The 27,935-nt window shown below is 35.6% G+C and overlaps 1 protein-coding gene across 1 annotated transcript in view; it reads left to right on the top strand.

The window, feature by feature from the left end:
• Positions 1-26,631, top strand: part of LOC106093407 (homeobox protein araucan) — a 60,976-nt gene extending 34,345 nt beyond the window's left edge. Inside the window, exons 3-5 of the mRNA XM_059371073.1 lie at positions 10,956-11,059; positions 21,454-21,752; positions 23,424-26,631. Of these exons, the coding sequence (XP_059227056.1) occupies positions 10,956-11,059; positions 21,454-21,752; positions 23,424-24,361 (1,341 nt within the window). The 3' untranslated portion in view covers positions 24,362-26,631. The remainder of the gene's footprint in view (positions 1-10,955; positions 11,060-21,453; positions 21,753-23,423) is intronic.
• The last annotated feature ends 1,304 nt before the right edge of the window (positions 26,632-27,935 follow it).

The raw sequence follows: 27,935 nt of genomic DNA, 5'->3' as shown, positions 1-27,935 counted from the left end.
AAGTAAAGCAAATTTGAACAAGTTAAAATGTGCCAAGTCCGGTCGGGTCGAATCTTATACATATACTCTGTACCAATAAATTTTTTCAATTTTAAAGAAATGCTTCATAAACAATATATGCAAGATTTCTTCAAATTAACGAACTAATTTCATAACATTGGCTCTAATGAAAATATTACACAGATCATATGAAATTCCTTCAATATTAAAAAAATATTTCATAAACAATATATGAAGAATGTCATCAAATTGAAGAACTATTTCATCGATTTGGTTCCAATGAAAATGTTTCATAGATCTAATGAATTTTCTTTAAAGTTGAAGAATTGTTTCATACATTATTTATGAAATATTTCATCAAATTGAATAACTTATTTGGCTCTAATGAAACTTTTCATAGATATTATGAAGTTTCACCAAATTTGAAGAAATATTTCATACATAATATATGAAACATTTCATCGAACTGAAGAAATTTCATACATTTTATGAAATGTGTCATAAACTGCGCAATGTTCACATCCGCTAAATCAGACAGGTTCTCAAAGAAATGAGAACTTAAAGTGTAACTCCTTCTGACGGACACAATGACTGAGACGTCTGTTCTAGCCAATGACAGCAAATTTTGATGAAAGTATTCTTCAAATTTGATGAAAAATAATCATTATGAAAAAAAATTCATATATATTGATGAATAGCTTCATAAGTATTAATGAATAGGTTGATCAGTTTTAATGATGAAATATTCAAATTGGTGAAGGGCTGCATCAAAATTAGTGAACACAATTTTTTTAATTTCTAAGAAGATTTCTTCTTTATAGATTCAAAGGATCTGTAAAAAGAAAAGATATAACCCATTTACAATCCCAACCGACCTACACTAATAGGAAGATTATCTGCAAAATTTCTAGGAATAAAGCTAGATTCCTTCGAAAGTTAAAAAGCTTTCGACAGACGGACGGAAATGGTTAAATCGACTCTGAATGTCACGAAGATCAAGGATATCAATGTCAATCAATATTTCGATGTATTACAAAAGGAATGTCTAAATTAGTATACCCCCATCTTATGGTAGAGAGTTTAAAATGTGACCAATTTTAAATAGCATTAACCCTTGGGTCATCCTTATTAGGAAAAGAGTTGAACAAGGGAACGCATATAAAGGGCGATTTTTTTGAGGTTAGGATTTTCATGCATTAGTATTTGACAGATCACGTGGGATTTCAGACATGGTGTCAAAGAGAAAGATGCTCAGTATGCTTTGACATTTCATCATGAATAGACTTACTAACGAGCAACGCTTGCAAATCATTGAATTTTATTACCAAAATCAGTGTTCGGTTCGAAATGTGTTCATTCACCTAACCTTATAAGAAAATGTTTTACTAGTCTTTCAATCACATTTCACTGGGCGATGTACCGATAGGCACATATACCGATTTCGGGAGATTTGACGATGGGATGGGCCAAGTTTCACTTGGGCCCTGTTTGTGTTTCTACTCGTTTCTGTTAATTGTAATAATTATTTTAGTCGCATATTGTGGCTATAGGTCTTTATGGCTGTTTGGGGTGAGGGGAGCGGCAGGCCCCTAGGTACTTTAATCCAAACTTAAATATGTGATTTGTGTTTTTGGGAGTACTATTGTGCATAAATTGGTCCACTCATCTATGATATATCTAGGATGAACCGCAAAATATGGAATGGTTCGTCTTCTTTTTAGGCCATATAAAAGGACCCTAAAATAGTTTGACCTGAAAAATCTGTATTTTAATTATAAGAAATATAATGCGATTACCTTCAAGTTGAGCACTAACTTCAAAAGACACGCAAACCAAAACAAGTAAAAACTTATTATGTTCGACCATGGCGATCTTTGCCGAACACCCACCACCATGGATATACAGAAATCATGTTATAACTCCACTATTATTTCCACAGTTATATACAGTGGCGCAGAAAAGTCTACATACACTACTCAAAAAACGGATTTCACAAAACGAAGTTCTATGCGAAAAAGTTTTTCCGCAAAATATCGAATGTTGCTACATTTATACACCATGGTCACTAGTGTTACAATTAGTAAAAAATTTATAATTTATATCAAATTTTCTTATGTAACGGTCAGTCTTCGAAGCTGCCATTGACGAAAAGTTAGGTAGACTTATCTGTGCCACTGAGTATCCAAATATGGGCTGTTCTGGATTATTTTTGATTAAAGTGCAGAGGAACCCATCAAAAGCCACAGTTTCAGCGAAATCTGGCAAAATAAATCAAAATAAAATATGGGATTAAGACTCTAAATCGGAAGATGGGCCTGGACTGTGACTGGCAAAAATGAGGAGATAACTCACTGTTTCAAATTCCACGAAATCAGTTAATAAATGCACCTTTTTGGTGTTTTGATTCTAAATCGGCAGATCTCACTACATAGCAGTTATATGCAAAAACGCCCCGATCTAGACCATATTTTGTCTCTGCATCGGGTGGCATTATACAACTTATCGTTCCAAATAGCAGCGATTTCGGGTAATTAATGTGGCTTTTGTGGGCTAAGAACCTAAATCGATAGATCGGTCTATACGGCAGCTATATCCAAATATGGTCCAATCTAGACCATATTTGGTTTCGACATTTTCATCAAAAACAGGTAATTAATGTGGCTTTTGTGGGCTTAACACATTGAGTGCCAAATCGCACGTTTCCGTACGACACCAAACCCGTCGTGGAGTTTTACTTTGAGCCTGCAGTTCTTTTATATACGACACTGAGTGAAATTTGTTCCGATTTTTAATAGAGAGTCCTTTACTGAATATTTTTGCAAAAGCATGGATGGGTCTAGAATGATTTTTTGAGGTTTTATTAAGTAAAAAAGGGCCTTCTGGGGGGCTTTTGTGGGTTTAAGACCCTAAACCGGCAGATATATGTATATGACAGCCGTATTAGAATGTGGTAATAAATGGTCCCCTTATCTTTGACCTATCATCTTATTTAAATCACCGATAATTGGAAAAAAACTTCCCCTAAAGCTACAATATAAACAAATTTCCTGGTATGAATCCTTGGGCACATGGAAGGCCATGGAACGGAACTTTCAAGCGAAGTATGGTCGAAATTATTCTATAAGATGATATAGCTCACATATAAACTAAACTTCTTTTTTTAATTTCATGAGTATCATAGCCCGTTTGGTTCAAAATATATAAAATCCATGCTAAGTAAGGTGAAAACTGCAATAAAGCATCGATATGACTTTCTAAGCACCTTCTTAAATGGCCGACCTTTACATGTCGGCCAAAAAAGAAAGCTAACTGTGAAAAGCAGTTCGTACTAGAATTTAAATGAAATTTTTGATATTGATATCTATGTTAGCGCAGGTAAGGTCTTAGTGAGTTCAATAAGAAGTTGTTGGAAGGACTTGTAGAACGCCATCCATAGTGGACGTACATTTGATTCGATCATTTCGTACCAATAAATGCCTAATTTTTGAGAACGATATCCATTCAAAGAGCTGATCAGCACAAAGCTGAAGCTGGAACTTACTTGTTCCCGGTCCCCTTTTTACTTAAACGGGCTAAGTTAAATCAAATTGGAAACATTTGAGGCATCTTGGGGCTCAAGAAGTCAGGGCCGAATTACCGCATACGTGAACGAGTAAAATCGTTCGAAATCTCTCTATTGTGAATTGTGTATCTCTTTATTGAACGGGAATTTTTTAAATTTAGGAACACGACGGTTTAAATCGATCACTATTTGTAAAAACTTTGACATACAAATGTATATACAAGTGGCATAACATCCATTAAATACGGGTTGAAATCGTATCATTAGATACGAAAGCGCACTTGATCACGGTAATTCGGCCCCAGTTCAAGTAATCAGTCTACATGGGGGGATATACCTATTGAACTGTTTACGGTTTTGGTATTAGAGGGCACCATATGGCAGATACCAGACATATAGGGTAAACAATTTTACTTCTAGGACCTTATAAAGCCAAACAGGATTAGTGGCAGCTATGTCTATTTACCGAAGTTCTTGAGTTGTTAAAGATTGGGTATTGGACGAAATCAGAATAGTTCACTGTTAAGTTCCAGATAAATCGGGCCTACACCCAGAGAAAAAAGTCTGCTAATACTAAATATAAAAGTTAAAGCTTTTAAATGAATCTATACAAAATTTGTGAACTTCTAAACAACGATTGAGGGATTTGCGTTAATTTTTTGTTTAGAAGCATAAATATAATAGTAGTAGCGAATTTTGTCAGCTGTTATTTAAATTCGTTCAAAAATTGGCAAATTATACAACAGAAAATCGAAACAAATATTATTTTATATGCTTGTTACATTTTAAGATAAAAGGAATATAAAATTTTTTGAAAAATTTAAGAAATATTTGAGTTTTTTTTTGTTTTAATTTTTACCATTTGAAAACAGCTGAAAATGTTTGCTGTTTTAACAAAAACTGACTGCTGTCCCATTTTCAGCAGGTTTCTGCTGTTACAGGAAACATTTTTGCTGGTTTTACTCGCAAATTTCCCTGCATGTAAAATGTAGGCTTTTAAGTGCCCAAGAAGTAAAAATTTGTAGGAACTCAGACCGGTATAACTCTTGGCTTTGGAATTTTATTAGTTTGATATCTATTTGCAAAATTAGCATCTTGATCTAATCTGAGCTAAACTTTCTTCATTGCTAGCCATTGCACAACGCTTAGTAAGCAATTCTCAGAGTTTCCTTCTATAACTAGCAATAATAGTTATCTTCTCTAACCGGATATTCAAAGCATCATTGCACAATGCATCAAGAGAAATGTACAGATTTTCCATGCAGGAAGCTGATAAAAATCTTAGAGCCGCTACAAGTGTTTTCTCATAGCATACATAACAACATAGTAAACATAACAACAAATTTCCCAAGAATTGAAAATCTTTGCTTATGTAGCAGTTATTAAAATTGCGACAGTTGTAACCTATGACCCCGGATGAAATCATAATTATTATTAATATTAAAACGGGCTAGACACTAGACACTTGTGTCCTCGTTTGTTGCAGGCCAGACAATGTCCGTCCGTGTCTGTCCATTTGCAATGTCTACAAACATATTTTACGCATAATTTATGATGGTTTCTTATGGGTATGCAACTGTGTGTTTGTTACAAAATATCTAATTTTAAAGATCTTTGTTTGGGCAAAACATTAGACATTTGTTATACAAATTAAACAAACATTTTCTTGTTGGCTGCAATACTGCAACTGCAACTTATGAAGACGACGACGACGACAACAACGGCAATGTCCTCCTGCAGTTTGTAGACGACAATTTGATGATGACTATTAGCCATTGCAGTTATGACTGTCTTCTCTAATGTTGTTGCAACCTGTGGTTGCATGGATGGATGGGCTGTTGGCTTGAAGTATTTCTAAATTGTTGCAAGTCTGTCTGACCCAAAGTAGAGTGTAAAGTGCTCACAGCTTGATATCCAGACAGATATGGGAAGTGTGTTTGGATGTGTATACATGGTTTTGAGAGTAGTGCATTGGCACTTGAGAAAATCTTAAGAGATAACTTCATATGGCTAAACATTGGTCTGGGGCATTACTTGTGTATGAATTTTAAAAGTTATAATTGAGTTAGTTAAAAAAGTGAAATTTCACCCAAAACTGAGAGGAGAGTGGGATTAGTTCTTGGTCTGCGCCCTGTTGTTCAAGTGGTTTTGACCTTAGTTAAACATATTTTCCAAAACATGAGAAAGATTATGAGAGCGATAAGGGAATTATGTAAGAAATTTATTGAATGCTAATTAACAAAATCTCAAAATTTCAGGATTTAAAAAGGTTTTACCCAGATTTTGGCTTCTCCAAACCAATGTGGCTATGTGGTTGCTTATAGCAAACTTAAACGTTTTTAAATGACTGCTGAGATTTGTTTTTGCTACCTTTCTCTTGTGCTCTTTTGAGAACTCACGCGGAACACAATAAATGTGAATGAAAACCATACCACACCAGTACATAGGTGTGCGGAAAACAAAACCCGCAACGAAGTCATTATCACCTTCAATCTCTTTTTATATAATTTCTTTTTCAACTGTTAAAATGTTGTTTCTTGCACATTTTCAGTGTTTTTTTTTACTTTTTTTATTTCGAATGTTCGATACCTCAGATTGTTCTTCGATGTTTTTTTTGTTTTAGTGTTAATTTTGATTGCGTGTACGCAATTTCTTGGTTTGCTACCACATCGCCACCATCATTTCCACCATCATCGTCATCACCATTAGCTTGGCCCATGTATCCCCACAGTACCGAAAACAGCAACAGGAACAACAACAACAGCAGAAAAAAATGGATGGCAAGAAAAAATATAAAAAGATATGACTTCTGTTTAGCAGTAAATATTGTGTTAAACACTCTTGTTGTTCTTATTGCTCGTTGTTGTACTCGTGGTGTTGTTTTGAATGTTGTTCAGATTTAATATCAGACATTTAGTTAAGGTTGCACGTACACGCTTTTGAAATGATTTTGCTGTTCAATTCCTATATTTCTTTTTTTTTGTGTTGCTGATTTTTTTTTCTCCCCCCCCCCCCCCCCCCCACCCTTTTGTTATGGCTTTTGCAGAAAAATGTATGAAAAGAACAAAATAATGAAAAAAAAAATCATTTTGAAAAAGGTGTGATAAATTCTGAATGCGTTTTCTTAGCTCTGCCATGTAAGTTTGCTGAAAGCAAGCAAAAATTTGTGTAGAATTTTTTTTCATATTATAAAATATGGGATTATTTGCTTTGTATTTGCTACTGAGGAGAATGCATTGCAGGAGAGATGTATGGTTTATAGTGATTGCAGAGTATTGATAACGAATATTGCGATAACATTTTAGTTTAAAGGGAAAAAATTTGAAGCTTGAGAACTTGAATCCTTTTAAGGGGATTTTAAAGTTAATCGAGGAAATTGGGCCTTGTGGAGAGATCGGTTTATAGAGGAGAAATATCTAAACATGAGGCCACCGTGTCGTAGGGGTTGGCATGGCCGCCTATGACGCCGAACGCCTGGGTTCAATTCCCGGCGTGACCATCACACAAATTTTCAGTGGCGGTTATCCCCTTACTAATGCTGGCAACATTTGTGAGGTATGCTGACATGTCAAATCTTCTCTACCAATTGGTGTCGCGTTCAGTTTGGGCATAAAAAGGAGGCCATCTATCATTGAGCTTAAGCTTTAATAGGACTCTCATAGATATAGGAGAAGTATCACATGTTCATTAATGGAATGTTCATGAGAAATTAAGTTATATCTAAAAATGAACCGATTGGGCCCATTTACAATCCCAAATGACCTACACTTAAAGAAAGCATTTGTGAAAGTCTTCGAGCGGCTAGCTATACGCGTTTGGAAGTTAGCATGCTTTCCACAGACGGTCGGACATGGTTAGATAGACTTAATTCCATGACAATCAAGAATATACAAACTTTATTGTTACAAACGGAAAGACAAAATTATTGTAGTATCTTATGATAGAGGGTATAAAAATTGGTTTATATGGAGGCTATATCATATATTCAGAAATCTGTATATGTGGTTTTTGATTTGGGTATTTAAGGTCGTGTAAACCAAATTTAAACCTCTTGGGTCTTAAGAAGTCCATTTGGGGATCTATGAGGGCAACATTTGTTTGAGTACTTGAGGGCAGAAGTTTACTACATATAACAATATTTAGCCTAATGGGATAAAATTTAAAGCTCAATTTCAAAATTTTATGCGGGCAATAACTATTTACGGAACAATAGAAAACTTAATGTTGAAGGTCACATGTGTATATATATTTAATTATATGGCAACACAACTCGCTCTCTCAAATTTCGGTAAAATCGAACAATAAATATGCGTTCATGGGCCCAAAACCTTAAATCGAGAGATCCAAATCTGGACCGATTTCGGCCATATTAAACACAAATATCGATGACCTTAATATAGCTTAATGTTGCCAATTTCAGCGAAATGGGGTAAAAAACGCTGCTTTTGTAGGCCCAAGAAGTTAAATCGGGAGATCGGTATATATGAAAGGTACATCCACATAAATCCCGATCCTGACCAAACTTGATACGAATGCCAAGGAGCTTAACTAACTCATTGTGATAAATTTCAGCGTAATCGGTAAATAAATTCACATTTTATAGGCCTAAAACCTTAAATCGGAAGATCGGTAGAAATGGCAGCTTTACACAAATCCAGACCGACTTGAGCCATATCGAACAGGGATGTCGAGGTGTTGGACACAACTCACTTTCCCAAATCGGCTAATAAATGTGTTTAATGTGCCTAAGACCTGTCAAATCGGTAGATCGTTTTTATTTTTAAAGACTGTGGCGTATATTAAACAGAAGGGCGGGCGGACGGATGGACATGGCGAGATCGTTTTAGATTGTTACGACGATTAAAAATATATATGGATGTTTCGATGTCTTGCAATCGGAATTACATAATAAATATACCCTCATCCTATGGTGTTAAGTATAAAAAATTATAAATAAATAAGTGTATGAAAAACTAAATTGCCTCCAACTTAATAAAAAAAAACAAGTAAGGACGGCCGAAGTCGATCTTGTGGTACCCAAAACACCACATTGAGTAGGTAGGTTACGTCGTCGAAAATTAGTGCAAAAATCTTGACAGCTTTAAACCAAAATCGGTATACACAATATAAAATTATATAAAAAGACATTGTGGAAAATTTAGAGAAAATCTGTTAAGAAATACGAAAGGCTCTAAAAGTGAAAAATGGGTGATACATATATATGTGGGGGCTATATTTGCATGTGAACCGGTTTTATATGAAATTCAACAATCAATGTCGAGAGTCATAAGGGAATCCTTTGTGCCAAACTTCATGTGAATCAGTTGACAAGTGACGATATTATAGCAGTATAAGTCCAAATGGGGCGTACATATACATAGGAGCTATAACAAAATCTGAACCGATTTCGACCAAATACCGCATGTTTTGTGGTCGTCGGAAGAAAGCGTAGTGCATAGTTTTGAGAGGATTGGTTGATACATGCGCTTGCAAATGCTCAAGAAGTTGAAATTAGGCGGTAAATAAATATGGGAGCTGTATCTGTATTTGAACCAATTTCTATCAAATTCACCTTTAATGTCGAGAATTGTGAGAGACTCCATTGTGCCAAATTTCGTGAGAATCGGTTCTCAAATGACGATACTATTGCAGTATTAGTCCACATTGGACGAAAATATATATATAGAAGTTATATCCAAATCTGAGCCGATTTCTTCCAACACCAAAAGGCTTCGTCTCTTAGCCAAAAAAGATGCCTGTGCCCAATTTGAAAACAATCGGATGAAAATGGCGACCAGTACTTTGTTCACAAATTAACATGGGCAGATAGACAGCACACGGACATTGGTAAATCGAATCAGAAAATGATTCTGAGTCGATCGGTATACTCTTTGTGTGTTACAAACAAATTCATTAAATTATAATACCCTGTACCACAGTAATGGTGCAGGGTTAACAATTATTTAAAATATCTATATCTCCAAAATTATATCTGAAAAAACATGAAATAAATTTAAAGGATAGAAGAACAATATTCTTTCCATAAACTTGAGTTAAAAATAACTTAAAATGCTTGTATCTCCTTAGTTGTATCTCTGAAAAATTAAAATTAAATTGATGTAAAAAATAAATAAATAATACTGAAACAAAATATAATACACATTTGATTTTATATTCGATAGATTTTAGCGGTCGTAGGATAGCTATCAATATCATATCAATTTAAATTTTAATTAAAACCTAACAAAAATTTTTGGTGATATGGTGATCAACTCTTACGAATACTGATCACATTCACTTAATACTGTTCTAAGAAATTTTGATGCACATACCTATTGGACTTGGATACGAAAAATTAAGTTCCCTTTTCAGAATCCATTGATAAAGCAGAAGACTCCTGGCTATTGATTGATGAGATGATTTGCATGAAACTAACAACTTTGACTGCGAAAAACTGTCAACTCTTTCTAAATATTTTTCCTTTAAATTCCAAGATCCTTGAAATTGTCACAAAATTCCCAATAATCACGAAAATTGAGCTTTTTTGGTTTTATTTGATTAAATTAAATAAAATTATCACTTCAGCAATATGTTATGGGTAATTTTAATTTGTTTTGTTTCATGGTATTAAGGTTCCTAATTAAAATTTCAATAGAAATAGAAAACAGCGCCTAAGTTCAAATGTCATTAATAACTCAATGGTGTTTTGTGCGCATTTTGTCAGCTTCGGTTTTTTTTTGCTATTATTAATAATTTCTTATCAATTTTGGTTTTTAAATGTTTATATGGAACGCACATGAGTGAGTAAGTGTGGGGCTTGCAGTATGTAGCAGAAAACGTGAGGTCTTCTTGCCATCAGTAGCGGCATCATCATCCATTATGATTAAGTTGTATAATATATAAGAAAATTAGCAGAATTAATAGTCTTTTGTTTCAAAAGTAGTCGTGGTGTGTTATTTTTTGCATTGTAATAGGACAAATCGAATGTCCAACATAGTAAGCAGCCTTATCATCTTCTGCGTGCATATTACAAACGCAATAAAATTAAAATTATAAAAAATTCTTGGGGACAAGGCAGCTTCTATGAAAAAAAAAAACAAAAACAGAAATCAATTACGTTTTAATTTAAAATCATAATGATGAGCCCCACACAGATGTTATCATCACCAATTAAAATTGTTCTTCTTCATTCTTGTAGGCCACATAATGACAACATTGTTGTTCTGAAATCTGTTCTGGGTTTTAATTATTTGTTAAACATGACCATTTAATAATTTAAGTTCAAGGTGATAACATAGGAAATTTAAATATTTAAGAACGTATTTTCGGTACAATATGAAAGCATTTCTTTTTTGATTTATGATTTATTTTATTTTTTTTATTCTGATTTCAGGGTGGCTTGGATTTGAAAGAAAATTTGGTGGCCGGTGGAGCCCCTTGGCCTTATCCCTCAGTATATCATCCCTATGATGCTGCCTTTGGTTATCCCTTTAATAGGTAAGTTAACAATGAAAACAAAGCGCAAACAGTCAAAAAGAACACCAAAAGTATTTAAGCTTTATTTTTGGAACATTTCGAAATCATTAGTTTTGATGTTGAAGTTGTAATGGCATTTGGTATAACCCACATATAGTTGTGTTATAGGATATGATTATTTTGAACATTGGTTTGTAATGTTGAAATGAAACAGGGCTAGACACACTTTTACGTATGCTGATGGTCTCAATATTACTTCATGAGACGAATTAACCATGTGTCCCTGTCTGTATTACTGTAATCAAGGAATAGTTGCCATTTATTGCTTAATTATCACGAAGGCTTGTATATATCTCGTTTTGACCTAGGAACACTTTTTCCGTAAAAATAGATTGAAATGTCTGATCGAAATCAAAAATTAGCAATTAAATAGTTAAAGCTTGAAACTCGCTTTTCAATCCACAAGTACAAGATTTCAGTGGTATTTTTGTGCAGAAAACTTCTTCCACCACTTGGAAATAAAAATCATAATTTTTTTTCCCATTTTTTTTTTCAAGTGTACCTTGTGTGGTGGTTGTTTTTAGCACTGTATTTGTTTGGCCTTTCTTGTTAACAAGAACATCAGTTTGCTTTTAATACCACAACAAAAAACTCGTAAAGATATAAAATTTGTTGTTAATGAACAAGTGTAATCCAGTATGATAAATTATTGAAATTTCTTGTTGAGAATCACCCTCGGTAACTAGAATGAGGATATGAATCAAAATGTGCCTAAAAGTAATGTCAGCCAAAGTTGTACACAAGGACATGTGTTCAATTATTCAAATAATTTGGAAATATTTACCAGGATACAAATGGAAGGCTAAGGACATATTTTGTGCTATAGCTGTTTGTAGAGATGAGACAAAAGAGCTTAAAAGAATCTATGTATTTGAAAAGAGCAAAAAGGCTTTATTTGTAGGAAAACATTTTTTCTTAACAAACTAAACATAGTACTATTTGATTTTAGAAACATTCTATTGTGGAATACTTAAATTTGTTGAAAGGATTTAAAATGTGTGCACCCATTACCACAGGGGTTCCAAAAATCCAGTCATTCGGTTTTTGTTTATTTCTGTTGGCTACCAGAGCCGGATATTTGAATAAATTATTATTTGTTGCGTTAGTCGAGCTTAAATAACCGCGAGAATGTGTGTTAGGGAGAATAGATTCTTTTTTATGAATTGAAGAAAAGAATTCGCCAGCTATCAAAGAATCGGGCATAGATATCGCACCATTGGTAAACGCGTTTCTGGGCTGGTAATACCTCCATCAGTGGCTAGTGCATCATAACCGTCCGTCGCACGACGACCCGCAGTTTCTTAGTATGTTAATTGTCCTACTTAAGCTTAGATATTTAGCATTATGTGAAATCAATCAAACACATTCCGTTTGTAACTTCTTCAAATTTCCACCTTTCACTATATGCAAATTTGCCCATGAATATTACACTAAGGAACTGGGGAAAACTTCTCACATATCATTGAGTGCTGTCCGATTCAAAATTTTGGATCAATGAGGCCATTGTAGCGCAGAGGTTAGCATGACCGCTTATGATGCTAAACGCCTGGGCTCAAATCCTGGCGAGACATCAGAAAAAATTTTCAGCAATGATTATCACCTCCTAATGCTGGCGATATTTGTGGAGTACTATGCCACGTTAAAACTTCTCTCAAAAGAGGTGTCGCACTGTGGTACGCCGTTCGGACTCGGCTGTAAAAAGGAGGCCCTTTATCATTGAGCTTCGACTATATATAAAGTACAAACATTATCGATTTTGATATTCTGCTTATGTAGCCGCCATTTTGGCCTTCTGCAAAATTCCTTCTGGAACATAAGTTCTGGATTTTTGGCTTAAGGATTTGGATATTGAACCGCTGTGAACCAACTCTAATGTACTCTCAAACGTCAGGGGTTAACCCGTTAGTATTTGAACTGGGTACTACCTAAGCGCATAGGCTGACATGTCCCATGATGATGTCCCCATGATGTAAGGAAAGGGATTCAAACTGTGGTGCAAATGTAAACAACTTTTTGCAGTGAGGTCATCCTCCTACTATATGCTGACTCATAATGCTGGGTATGTCAACCATGAATAGCTTCTCTGCTAAGATATTTCACTCTATGCTTAATCGCCTTTTTCTGATAAATCGGCAATTGCGGTTAGGGGAAAGTTTCCCGGCAATCTTAGAGACATATTTAAGGAATCTCTACTTACGACAGTAAATCGGACGAAAAGTTGGGTATGCGTAACCTGCCTGAGATGGAAAATATACGTTTCAGCATGATTTACAAGGTCCGTCCATAGCACCTATCTTCCATGGAGGAGGAAAGAATTTTCTATTTACTAAAAGCGCAAAATATTTGAATTTTTAGGTAGACGGTAAATTGAACTTCAAACCTAAACTTTTGGAAAGGGAAAAAGGAAACTCATGTTCTAGATAACTGCAATAGAATCATTGGTAAAAGATATGGGGTTAAAGCTAGGGTCATGCATTGGCTGTATTTAGTAGTTGTCCTACCTTCAATGCTATATGGTGCTGTGAACTGGTGTACGGCGCTTCAAAAATCCAACTACTTTTCAATACTCAGACGGATTCAAAGGATGATTGTTTTCTGATATACAGTCGCATTGCGGACGGCAGCATCTGATGCACTGAATTTAAGGCAACAGTTAATGCCTCTGGACATATTGCTGCGACCGCTGTCATGAGATTGAGGAAGTTTAATCTTAGACCTAGCAGCAGATCTCTCAACGAAATGACTTAAGAGTTTAAAATTCAATTGTTCTGGATGTCACTGAAATATCCCAGGAAATTGTAAAGCAGACGAGCTTGCAAGATTTTAAACTACCTTAGAAATTCCTGACCCAAACGGCAACGGAAGACAGATCCAAGATTATGTGGCCCTAAACTTGCCGCTTTGCTAACGTTGTCTGGAGCAGATAAGTCACTGTCTAATTGGAAAACATGATGATTGACTATAGGTTGTAAGTAACGATTTCTGTAGAAGCAGTGATAGGGTTTAAACGATCTCGCTGATTCATTAGTAGGAACGGGAAGTCAACTTCCATTTTCTGTTTCTGAGTTATCACATGCATGTCGGAATGTGTATAAGTTGCCTACACGTTGTCTAATTTCTAGATGTGTTTCATAGTTTGAAGGTTGAGGAAATCATCTGGATGGGCGATGGCAGCCAACGGGCTTGGCATTCATCCAAGAGTACTTGAGAAAAACCGTGGCAACACGATACAAAGGGGCTTTGAACCCCAACTTTGACTTTGTTCGCAAATTCTCAACTATGAATGTCTAATGTGGCATCGGGCTTTGAACAACTGTGCCGTTCAGGGTACCATGGCGTTGCCTATCTCCGCCCCATTCTCGATCTTAAGCCTTTGCATTTATATGTTGGGTGTGTGGCAACGAAAACTCGCCCTACGACAGAGCGTATTAGGTACCTGGGGCATCTCATTCCTTGGGCATTCTTGTACTGATTATATGCCTGGGAAGTACTCCCTTCCGAAAGGGATCGCTGAACTGGGGTTTCTCCCTCCCTTCCCGGGACCTTCCTTATACACGAATGGCCCTAAATTTTAGTGGCGGCATCGGGCCGGCAGTCTTCATTGAAATCCTTGGAATCAGGGAATCATAGAGCCTTTTGTACTTTAGCATCATGTTTCAGGCGGGGTTTCCCATTCCTGAAGGCACTATATACCATGTCGATGCGGCAGCGGTGGCTTGATCAAACTTTCGCCAAAGTCTGGATCGTCCTGACATTCTGAGTCTGTCGAAATCACGATAGCGGTCGAAAACGTAAAGCTAGCCGCTTGAAATTTTGCACAGATAATAACTATCGATGAAGGTCATTGGGGATTGCAAATGGGCCATATCGGTTCAGAATTAGATATAGCTCCCATATAAACAGATCTCCCGGTTTGACATATTTAGCCCCAAGAAGCCGTGTTTGTTATACGATTTGACTGAAATTTTCCATATAGGGTTATGTTATGACTTTCAACAATTGTGCCAAATACGGTCCAAATCGGTCTATAACCTGATATAGCTCCCATATAAACCGATTTCCTGATTTGATTTCTTGAGTTCTTACAAGCCGCAATTTTTGTCCGATTTGGCTGAACCAATCTACCAATTTGAAGTCTCAGGCCCATTAAAGCCACAATTATTTGGAAATTTGGTACGATAGCCCTGTCGACAGTTGTACTGTCCTTGGTCAAGATCCGGCTATATTTGGAAAAGCTGTCATGTACACCGCTCTCAAGATTTAAGTTCTTTGCTCATAAAAGCAGCCTTCGATGAAATTTGGCACAGTGATTTGATGATACCTTCTTCGTATCCGTGTTCAATATGGCTCAGATTGGTCTATATTTGGATATAGCTGTCCTATTGACCGATTTCCCTATTGAAGGTCTTGGACCCATAAAAACCATATTTGATATCCAATTTCGCTTAAATTTGGCACAGCAAGTTATGTTTCGCTCTTCGACATCCGACTCGATATTAGGTTCAATTCGGTTTATATTTGGATATAGCTGTCATATATACTGATGTCCCGATTTAAGTTCATGGGCCCGCGCATTTTCACTGAAATTTGATACAATGTGTAGTATTAGACACTTACATAACTTTCCAGAATGTGGAGAACTATATCCATGTTCGCGACGAGTTTGATCCAAAAGGGAAGATATTTCTTTAGATCTGCTATGGGTTCATAAATTATGCGTTTTTCATTGCATTATGACAAAAAGTGGTTATTATGTAGTCGTAAAACCTAGGTAGTAGGTATCCAAGCTTGGATCCGGCCGAATTTTATGCCTTTTTATTTGTTTTGTTTTTTTGTAATTTGCAAAACATATTCACAATAAAACGTCTACTACTTTGCCATACTAATTGAATTACTATTTGTTAGGTATATTGGACCCATTCTCTTAGGCTCCTTTGGTTTTTCATGTTGCTAATCGATTTTCTATAATTTTTATATGATGATTTTGTGGCGCCCATTGCAACAAAATTGTCCATGCAAACGCCACACACACACACACACACACACATACATACAAAATGCACAATGGATTGTTTATGGCCCTCTTTACCAAAGATCCATGTAAACATGACTAGCATGACATATGTCCAAGAGAATGTGGGGGCTTATTTAATATTCTAAACCTATAGTTGGATAGTTTATAATAGTGATAAAACAATAGAAATATTAAAATTCTATAAGTAGAAAGGCGAAAAGTATGGAGGCTTGATGTTTCAAAGATTTGTTTCGCTGTGAAAAAATTCTGTGATAAGGTCATTAATGGTTAAAAGCCTGAACAGAAATACTCATGAAAACTTTGAATCATCTTCAATAATATGTCAAGAATGGATGAAATCTTTGCAAAAGCTGATATAGCTGTACATCAATCTTTTTATTGGATGTCTTGTTGGGTTCAAATTATAAGCGATTTGCCTGAAATTTTGCTTGTAATGATGCGTGAGGACTCCAAGCGTTTAATAACCTTAAATATCTGTCATGTAATTTTTCAATATGACTTTTTATTCTTCATGTTTTACTTCTTACTAACTTTTCAAATTTACTTTATAAGTTTTTTTCCGTACCAACTTTGTTTGCTGTTTACATTTAACCGCTCTCCATTGCTCTGTTTATCATCAATTTTCCCAGCTAAAATTTAATTGTTGGCGCTTGCGTTTAAACGCCAACATTTTGTAATAGACATTTATTATCATAACCACACATATTGAAGCCTAGACTTGACCACTGCACTGCACTAAAACAAATCCGCCAACACTAAAATTCACATTAACACTTCCATAAAACTTGATGTGTTTTTGTACTCCAACTATCTATCTCTCTGTCCGTCCGTCCGTCTTTCCGTTTGTCTAGTGTTTCTCAGCGGCTACACAGTTTTTTTTTTTTGCATTATATGCGATAATGAAAAAAATGACCGTTACTTCCTTTGTTGGCAATTGCATTTTAAATACGTTAATAATTTGTTTGAGCTACATGGCAATAACAAGCTGCTAGCCACTCTTAAGACCAAAACAAAAATGTTTATTAATTTTCAACTTAAGAAAGCAATTAAACAATTTTAAACATCCCGTCACGTAAGTTGAGACAACTTGAGTAGACGATTGAGCTGCAAAGAGTTTGGAAGAAAAAACGAAAAAAAATTGAAAGGGAAATGCTGATAGACTGCGTTTTGTTGTATGTATTTGCATGAAGAGTTGAGTCAAGGTCTTATATTCCTAAAAAGTATTGTCAAAAATATAAAAATATAAAACATAAAATATTTTTTGAAACAAATTTCATCAAATGAAAAATTAATTCGTGGAAATAACATTTGAAAGGATAGAACTTTAAAGAAAATTTGGCTCAAATCTAATTTTTATTCCGTTCAAAAATAGGACAAGGGTTTACTTAGCACGTTATTTCATTTTGTAACAACTCGCATCTATATTTGTATCCGTCCGTCTGTCTGCCTATCCATTTGCCTTTTGTAGATAAAACCAACATACAATGTATATTATAAAAAATGCAGGTGTTTATTAAATACAAATTTCCTTAACTTAAAACCCAAAACTTTGTTTGAAGTTGTTGTAAACCTTAAAAAAAAAAAAAAAAAACTTAAATTTTAGGTAGCCTTTACTCTGGGGTATAAGAAACTTAGGGCAACAACCCTTATAACATTTCCTCATGCCAATTCGGTCATTATTCGCATATGGCCAAAACATGTCTTTTATGGATATTTTCCATATATTTTTTTTTTAAATTTTTTGGGGTCATCCTTATCCAAGTTTTTGTTGTTGTTATGTGTGTGTGTGAGTGCATTAATTGTTGTTGTCATTTGCTGGCTGTTCATGCAACAGCCAATTGTGGATATGTTGTGTGGAGTGTTCAATTGCTGAATCATATTTTGCACAAACAAGCCAAACATAACCACCACCATCAGAATGCCTAGGGCTCTAAAGGCGAGTTGAGTTGCATTGGTTGTGAACCGTTGCTCAGCCTTTTACTTGAAATGGCTAAAAGCCACATAATTGCTCTATAAAACTGACCACCAAACATAAAAGCATGTGTAAACCCAGTAAAATAACTACAACAACAACAGCCACCACGATTGCAATATGGTCAAGAACAATAACATAAATTAAAGCTTTATTGGTGGAACACAGCGATGATATAGCAACAATTTCACACAGACATTTGACAAAAAACATACAACAAGGAGTTGCTATAGCAGTTATTAATGGCAGGCAATTAAAAACTGCAACAACCTTTAATTGTGTTAAAGAAAAAAGAAGTATTTTACACACAACATGTGTCATTAATGATAAAAATAAACAGAAACAAGTAAAAAGGCGTTAAGTTCGGCCGGGCCGAACTTGGGATACCCATCACCTCGGTTATATATGTAAACCACCTTTCGCCAAAATCCGGTGAAAAATGCACACCTTATTGCAGATATATGGAAAAATGTTCCGATTTATCCAAATACTAATAAGTGCAAATCATTGTTCAATTGTGTATAACAAAATATTGGTCTTTTAAGTAGCTATATCTAAAAGTAAACCGATCTGAACCATAAATGACACGGATGTCGAAAAGCCTAACATAAGTCACTGTGTCAAATTTTAGTGAAATCGGATTATAAATGCACCTTTTATGGGGCCAAGACTAGAAATCGAGATATCGGTCTGTATGGCAGCTATATCCAAATCTGGACCGATTTGGGCCAAGTTTCAGAAAAATGTCGAAATTTCGGCGAAATCGGACAATAAATGCGGCTTTTATGGCCTCAAAACCTTAAATCGAGAGATCGGTCTATATGTCAGCTATAGCCAAATCTGGACCGATCTGTGCGTTATTGCAGAATGTCGAGGGGCTTAACTTAACTCACTGTCCCAAATTTCAGCAAAATTCGATAATAAATGCGCCTTTTATGGGCCCAAAACCTTAATTCGAGAAATCGGTCTATATGGTGGCTTTATACAAATGTGAACCGATCTGGGCCAAATTGAAGAGGGACATCGAAGGGCTTAATACAACTCACTGTCCTGAATTTCAGCAAAATCGGATAATAAATGTGGCTTTTATGGGCCTAAGACCCTAAATCGGCGGATCGGTCTATATGGCAGCTATATATATAGCTGAACCGATCTGTGCCAAATTGAAGAGTTATGTCGAAGGGCTTATCACAAACATCTGTCCTGAATTTCAGCAAAATCCAATAAAAAATGTGGCTTTTATGGGCCTAAACCCCTAAATCGGCGGATCGGTCTAAATGGGGACTATATCAAGATATAGTCCGATAAAGCCTATCTTCGAACTCAACCTGCTTATGGTCAAAAAAAGAATCTGTGCAAAGTTTCAGCTCAATATTTTTATTTTTAAACACTGTATCGTGATTTCAACAGACAGACGGACGGATGGCTACATACACTGATCAAAAATATACTTACTGTATAGGGTCGGAAATAGATAATTCGATGTGTTGCAAACGAAATGACAAAATGAATATACCCCCCTCCTTTAATGGTGGGGAAAAAAACAAAAACAAGTAGAGATGCATTAAGTTTGTCCGTGCCAAACTCTGATGGAGCTAAAAAAAATAGGATTTTAAATAAATCCATGTTGGTGGGTAACATGGATTTATTTAAAATCCTATTTTTTTTAGCTCCATCAATATATCCAAATAGGGACCGATCTGAATACATTTATTTCAGATACCGCCAAACCTTATACAAGACAAACTGTCTCAATTCAGCCAAATTGGGCAATGAATCCGCATTTTACGGTATTAAGACTCTTAATCGGAGGAAAGAGCTACACATCCAGAGAAAAGTTGATACCAAAAGTGCTCATGTCAGTACCATACGGTATTGATAGTTAAGCAAGATGGTAAAAAAACAATACCGGATGGTATAGATGAAACGTAAAATGATGATTACCGTTTAGTACTAGTTTTATTACCGAACAGGTATTGGGTTTAATACCAATCTGTTATTGGTTTTAGCACCAGACCGTTATTGGATTTAGTACCAAACCGTTTTTAATTATTCCACCCCCTAATGAGCCAATATTTCGATTATTTATGTTAATTATTACAAAAAGTAATCTAATACCGTGACAACCTCAATTCTCTGTATTCAGCAATTAATTCCATATCCATTGGTTCCCAGAATTGGTTATCATATGAATTCACCAACACAGCATCGTTTTTCAAGAGACTATTAAGGTTTTGATGTATAATGTCCTTAGAATTTTTACTATTTCCATTTTCACCATTAAAACACTTTATTTATTTGTTTAACAAATATTTTATAATGGTGTCAATATTTTAAGTACAAAGCTCAACAACACTTCTGGCGCGATGACAAGAATACAAATGTGACGTATTGGCAGTATTGGCAATGTATCGTAATTTTTCACGAGTAGATTAAGGTGGGCATGCCAAGTAAAAATAGTCCTACAAACAGGCAAACCCATCTGCATCTCTTCGAAAAAAGAGGATATTCTTTTCCCAGGACAGTTGTGACTATTCCATGCCACATTGTTGCCCAATTAGTTCTACAAGCAGTTAATAAACCACTTTTCATGGCGTGAATAGCGTGACAATTGAGACCCCAATCACTTCTTAAGATGTGCCAAAAAACCAGATAGAATGGTAGTTTAACTACTCCGCAACAATACGCTTTAAGGCAATGTCAGCAAGGAACACGTTCGCCCCATTAGCTCCCAAAAAGCTTGGCTTGTTCAACTTGAGATTCCAGTGCAAGTCTAGAATCACTTTAACCAGAATAAGCGAGTCATTCGCATTTTCACTGATTTTAAAGAACGCTTCTGCTGGGGAACCATTATGAGGTTCCATATGGGAACCATAATGAGATTCCATATATATGGAGCACAAATGGAACCCTAGCACCAAGCACGCAAGGTCTTCTAACACGGAAGTAACCACACCAGAGATAAAGCTTTCGTCACTTTGTTTGACCTAATTTCGGGAGCACTCTCCGCCGTGATAGGCAATCGAACGCACCTTTGAATTTGACACATATTAAAATGCCATGAACAAAGTTGTCGCTCTAGGTTCCCGGCTTGAACCATGCGCGCAGTTGATTTATGCAATGAATGAACGGCAAACGAGTAATGAACGGAGTTAATCAAACGAACATTTCTAAATACTGAGCTGATTTGAGCTGGTGAACTAAATGATGAACTGAACTAAAAGGATTTTGATTCAAAATGTTCAATAAATTTCTTGAAAAATCCAATTATTTTTACATATTTTTAGTAATTTTATGGTAATAACTTCTTTAACTAAAGCTGTTCCCTTTTTCTTGTTTTCATTTTAGTTATGGCATGGATTTAAATGGTGCCCGCCGAAAAAATGCCACACGAGAAACAACATCTACACTTAAGGCTTGGCTCAATGAACACAAAAAGAATCCTTATCCCACAAAAGGAGAAAAAATTATGCTGGCAATTATAACGAAAATGACATTGACACAAGTGTCGACGTGGTTTGCCAATGCACGCAGAAGACTGAAGAAAGAAAATAAAATGACCTGGGAGCCACGCAATCGAGTCGATGATGATGATTGTAACTTAGATGATGATGATCACAAAAGTACCGATGATAATGATGTTTTAGGTAAGTTTGAACAAAAAGAAAAAAATTAAAAAAAAAAATAATAAAACATCAAAAAAATAAATAAATAAAACAAAAAAAAAAAAAAAATGCCCAAAACCACTAAAAGCTGTAAATATTCCATAACTGCACCCAGATAAATATTTTAAGTAAAGGCAGCAAAAATGTTTTCTGTAACAACAAGCTTGTTGAAAATGAGTCCGCTGTAAATTTTCGCTAAAACAGCAAACATTTTTGTCTTTTTTCCAATGGTTAAGCGTTGAAAGTGACCTAAAAATATCATAAATACTTCAAAAAAGGTGTACATTGCTTTCTATACCTACCACCATAGAATGGGGGTACTTTAATCAAGTCATTCCTGTGTAACACCTCGAAATATTGATTTGCGACCCCATGAGGTATACATATTCTGGATTGTCTCGATATTCTGAGTCGAGTCCGTCTTTCCGTTCATCTGTGGAAATCACGATAGCCGTCGAACGCGTTAAGCTAGCCGCTTCGAATTTTGCACAGATACTTCTTATTGATGTAGGTCGTTGGGGATTGTAAATGGGTCATTTATGTTCAGATTTGGATATAGCCCGACCCCGAATTTGACTAATCAATTTTTATCCAATTTGGATGAAATTCGGAACAAAGACTTGTGCCGAATCGTTTCTTAAACAGATATAACCCCCATACAAACCGATCCCTTCTTGAGCTTTTAGAAGTCTCAATTTCCATCCGATTTGGCTGAAATTTGGAACAAAGACTTGTGTTATGACTTCCAACATCCATGCCAAGTACAATCCTAGTAATTCTACGAACTGATATAGCCCCATATAAACCGATCCCGGATTTGACTTTTCAATTTTCACTCCGATTTGGCTGAACTTTGGAACAAAGACTTATGTTATGATTTCCAGCATCCATGCCAAGTATGATTCGAAACGATCCATAAACAAATATAGCCCCCAAACAAACCGATATCCGGTTTTGATTCCTTCAGCCCCTAGAAGCCTCAATTTTCATCAGATTTGGCTGAAATTTGAAACAAAGAGTTGTATTATGATTTTCAACATCCATTCCAAGTATGATCTGAATCGGTCTATAAGCAGATATAGCCCCCATATAAGCCGATTCCCCGATTTGACTTTTTAGTTTTCATTCGATTTGGCTAAAATTTGAAACCAAAACTTTAGTTATGACTTCCAACATCCATGTATCCATGTATGATCCGAATCGGGCTATAAACAGATATAGCTCTCATATAAACCGATCCCCGGTTTTGACTTCTTGATCCTATAGAAGCTTCAATTTTCATCCGATTTGGCTGAAATTTGGAACAAAGACTTGAGTTATGACTTCCAACATCCATGCTGATTCGAATCGGTCGTTAAGCAGATTTAGCCACAATATAAACCGATCCCTGGTTTTGACTTCTTGAGCCCCTAGAAGCCTAAATTTCCACCTGTTTTGGTTGAAATTTTACCCTAAAACCTATCCTATGACTTGTTAGCAGAAAGTGTTTTCTGTTATCAACAAACTCTTTCTTTGGTTGAGGAATTAGAAAATTGCAGATTTAATATTTATTGTTAACCTTTTTGCGCTTTATTTTACTTGGAACTTTTTTTCTTTTACAAGATTCTTATCTTATTTTTTTTTTTTTTGTTTTTTTTTTCTTTTTATTTTTAGATGCCAAAGACTCTGGCTTGGGCTCCAATGAGGACAAGGAGCATCGTTTACCCGGTGAGGGCAATAACAGTGAATGGTCTGGTTCCCGCCCCGGCTCTCCCAATGGTTCTCCCGATTTATATGATCGACCTGGAATGATGCCAGGCGGTGGTCATCCTCTCTTCCATCCCGCCGCTTTACATCATTTTCGGCCACCAGCAGGTTCGCCACCAGACATTGCAGCCTATCACCATCATCAGCAACTGATACAACAGCATCAGCAGGCCCAGCAGAATTCTTTGCATGCTGTGGGAGGAGCGCCCAGCAGTACCGCTAGTCTAGTGGCTAAGCCTCGCATTTGGTCGCTGGCCGATATGGCCTCCAAGGATGCCAACAAAGAGTCAGGCAACAAGGACAGTCCCCCGGGTAGTGATTTGCCACCAACACACCCTGCATTCTATGGCCATCCGGGCCAACATGCTAGTCCTGGGAAAATTCTCTCTCCTTTGGCGGCTAGAATACCAAATTACTCGCCCTATGTGAGACCAGATTTGTATAGAGGTTTCTATGGCCCAGCGGCGGCAGCAGCTGCTCATTTAGGTGCCCCCTCACAAGAATTTCTGGAACACCAAAGAACATTTGGCGCCAGTCTGGCGGCCCACAATGGTCTCGGCATGAATCCCTTGCTGTGGAAGGCCGCAGTCACGGGGGCAGGAGGACCACACTTTAACCCGCTTAGTTTAACCACAGGACATCCCCACAATCCCGCCCATCAAGTACCACCCTCGGGGGCCTCACCATCTGGCTCTAGCACTACTTCATCCATGGGTTGTGATGTGGTGCAAACACCACCCTCCAGTCAGCCTAGCTCCCATCACAACATAGGACCCATATCCCATAATTCCAATTCATCCTCCTCCTCTACGAACTCGGACAAATTGTCACCTGGTAAACCATGACAAACACGTGCAGAGTCACCGGCGCCCCATGCAAATACAGCGACGACACCTACAGCAAATAACGGCGGCAAACCAAATAATCTGGCTACAACCTCACCTCTCTCAGCATTTCGCTCTTTAATTGCCTTCAGGGAGCAGCATTTACAACAGCAAACACCCAAACTCTCATTGAGGCCCTAAGATGTTAGCAAAAGGAAGCAAGTATGACGAAGAAAAAAAAAGAAATAAAATATTTTGGACAATAATTTAAAATGTGATGAGAGAAAAAACTAAGGAAAACAAAACAAAAAAAAAAAACATAATACGGAAAAACCATTTATTTTAAATTTTAACAAAGACAGGGTTGTTGGTGTAAGCAAAACACCAGAACAAAAGGGGGTGTCTTTAGCACAGCCACATTGCTAGCAGTTGCTGAGAGTAAACGAAAACAGAGTTGTTTCAAGGCCATGGCAGCAAAACAAAAACACAGAGATGTTATTCAGAGAAAACACTTATGCAAACAGAGCTTATAGAGTAATTTAAACCAGAGAAGACTACACAAATAAAAAGATGTTTTTCTAATTTGGTGTTGAAGAGAGTGAGCGAAAGAGAGAAGGATAAAGAAGATTTCTCTTAAGAAATCCCTTACATGTAATAAACTGTAAATAGCCGAAGTCGGGAAGATGCGCCACGGGTTGGCAGAGCAGGGTTATATATGGAAAATTAAACCAACATATCAAGGCAAAGAGCGTACAGAAGGCAGCCCATTAGATAATGCCCAAGCTGGTGAAATTTCAATGAATGTATTTTTTTAACATAATTTATAGGTTGTTTTTTATGTTTTAAGTTTTAAATGTTTTTATGTTTTTCCTATTATTTGATTTTGATATAAAACCCATTTTTAAGTAAAAAAAAAACAATTTGTTCCTGTATAAAAATATAATTTCAGATTTAGTAAAACATAGGCGGCGGCATGACAATGCACAGCATATAGGTATTTATTTAAAAATAACAATAACCAGAAAAGCACAAATAATGAATGACTTCATATAAAAGGAAAAAAGGAAATTAAAAAAAAAAAAATTAAATTAATCCCTAAAAATTTTTCAAGTGTAATATGATGATGATGAGCATATAATAATAGAAGTAATAGTATAACATAAAGATTAGCAAGTACTCGTTATTATAAGTCGGCTGTAAAATGTGTATATAAAGAAATTAAGAAAAACAACAAAACTTATTAATTATAACAATTATCATTATTACTTATATACAATATTATTATGATTATGATTATTGATATAGAACACAACACAAAAGAAAACATAATTTTGTAAAATTTAGTATTAATAATAAACAAACAGAGAAAATTATTTGAAAAATAAAAAAAACTAACAATAAATTAAAGCATAAAAAAAGATAGCATAAATAAAAATGTAAGCCTCAAACTGAGAATCCAAACCCTCCCCCCTCCAAACCCCATAAATGAATAAAACAATAAAAGAAAAACTGTTGCTAAAATAAAATAAATAAAAAAAAAACTTTGTATATTTCAAAAAACCAAACAGGCCGCAGACAAAAAGATAAGAACAGTTGGAAAACAAGCAAAACAATAATCATGAATGTAAGTACTTATGTGTAAAAAAAAATAAATATTTCATAAACAAAAACCAAAAGTTATAGCAATAAAAATTAATGATTTTGTAAGTAGTCAGAAACACCCACAGACAGAATTTTACACACACATGCATTAAAGATACAAAAACACCCATAGAAGAAAGCTCAAAATATAAAACGAAAAAAAAAACATGAAACATTAAAAATTATAACAGAATTTAAACAGAAAGAAAACTGGATAGAAACAGAAATACGCAATTACCTGGTCCCACAATCCCACAAACCAACACCTCAACCATATTAGCTACCATTCATCCCCTAGATCCCAATTCCCAAAACTTGACCACATACACCAAAATAATTTATCAGACAGATATTTATTGCAAATATTATATCTGTTTGATAATAAAAAAAAAAACAACATCAAACACCAACATACATACACACAAGTATATCTAAAAATCTTACAAATTAATAAACCCATAAAATATATATACTTATAAATATAAAACAGAAACAATTACAAACATACAAAAAACACAGACATGCAAAACAAAAAAAAATGTTAATAAATTATATGATAACAACAAATAATAATGATATACAAGAAAACAAAAAAGAAGAAAACCGAAAAAAAAAACAAAACTTAGTTGCAATATGAGAGAATGAAAGATGAAACCAATTAATCCTTAAATAAAGAATAAAAACAAAAATTATTAAAAAATATAAATAATTTGCTTCTTGTTTTTGTTCAAATTGGTAACCAAGTGGAAAGTGGAGGGAGAACTGCTAAAAATCTAAAAATAAAAGATATTTCAAAGGTGAGTAATCATGGTTGTATATCAAAAACCGCTACAGCGGTATCGGAAATTACAACTTTGTGTATTCGTTTGAAACGGTAAAAAGCAAAGCTAGCTAGACCCATATAAAGTCGATTGATTTAAAATTCCTTTATAATTTGATTAAGCTAGGACCGTCTGTCTATCCATGGGTTACAGAATACATACACTGAATGAAAGAATTGATGCCAATGGTATTGCTCAATGAATTTTTATACCCTACCTCCACTACTGTGGTACAGGGTATTATAGCTAAGTGAATTTGTTTGTAACACCCAGAAGAAAGAGAGATATTCCCATTGATAAGTACATCGATCGACTCAAAATCACTTTCTGATTCGATGAAGCTATATCCATCTGTCTGCCTGACCGTCTCTCCTTGTTAATTTGTGTACAAACTACAGGTCGATATTTTCATTCGATCCCCTTCAAATTTGGCACATAGATTTGTTTTGGCGTAGAGACGAAGCTTATTGAAATTGGAAAAAATCGGTTCAGATTTGGATATAGCTCCCATATATATGTTCAAAAAGCCTATTTCTAGATAGTGATGCTAATGCACATCACCATATATGGGGATATTGGGAAGTTCGAATGTCAACGAAAGGGGTGAGCTGCTATCGTATCTATACATAAAAATGAAATTGTTGCGTTTTGTTTGTTTGTTTGTGGGTTTGTAAATTTGTTTGTTCCGTATAGACTCAAAAACGCCTGAACCGATTTCTTTGAAATTTTCACAGATTGTGGGGAGTGGTCCGGAAGGAACAATAGGCTATATAATTTTTTGATATCGCATTGGGGGCGGACCCTCCCCCTTACCCCAAAAGTACCAGCCAAAAAATAACAGTGGGCCGATCGGGACAACATGGAACTTAAATGAAAGGTATTCAAGAGAAGAGTACAAATTTCATAATGAAAATTGGATCCAAGTAACTGGGGGGCTGCCCCGACCCCAAAACCCCCCAAAATAGGTGTAATGTACGATGACAATGGGGACTCAAATGAAAGGTATTTGGTAGTTGATTACGAAAATGGTCAGGAAGGATGAAAAGGCTTTTTAGTTTTTATACCCACCACCGAAGGATGGGGGTATATTCATTTTGTCATTCCGTTTGCAACACATCGAAATATCCATTTCC

This window comes from Stomoxys calcitrans, chromosome 1 (assembly GCF_963082655.1).
Source record: "Stomoxys calcitrans chromosome 1, idStoCalc2.1, whole genome shotgun sequence".
Classification (NCBI taxonomy): Eukaryota; Metazoa; Arthropoda; class Insecta; order Diptera; family Muscidae; genus Stomoxys; species Stomoxys calcitrans.
The sequence above is the reverse complement of the archived record's forward strand: the minus strand, read 5'-3'. Positions and strand labels throughout refer to the sequence as shown.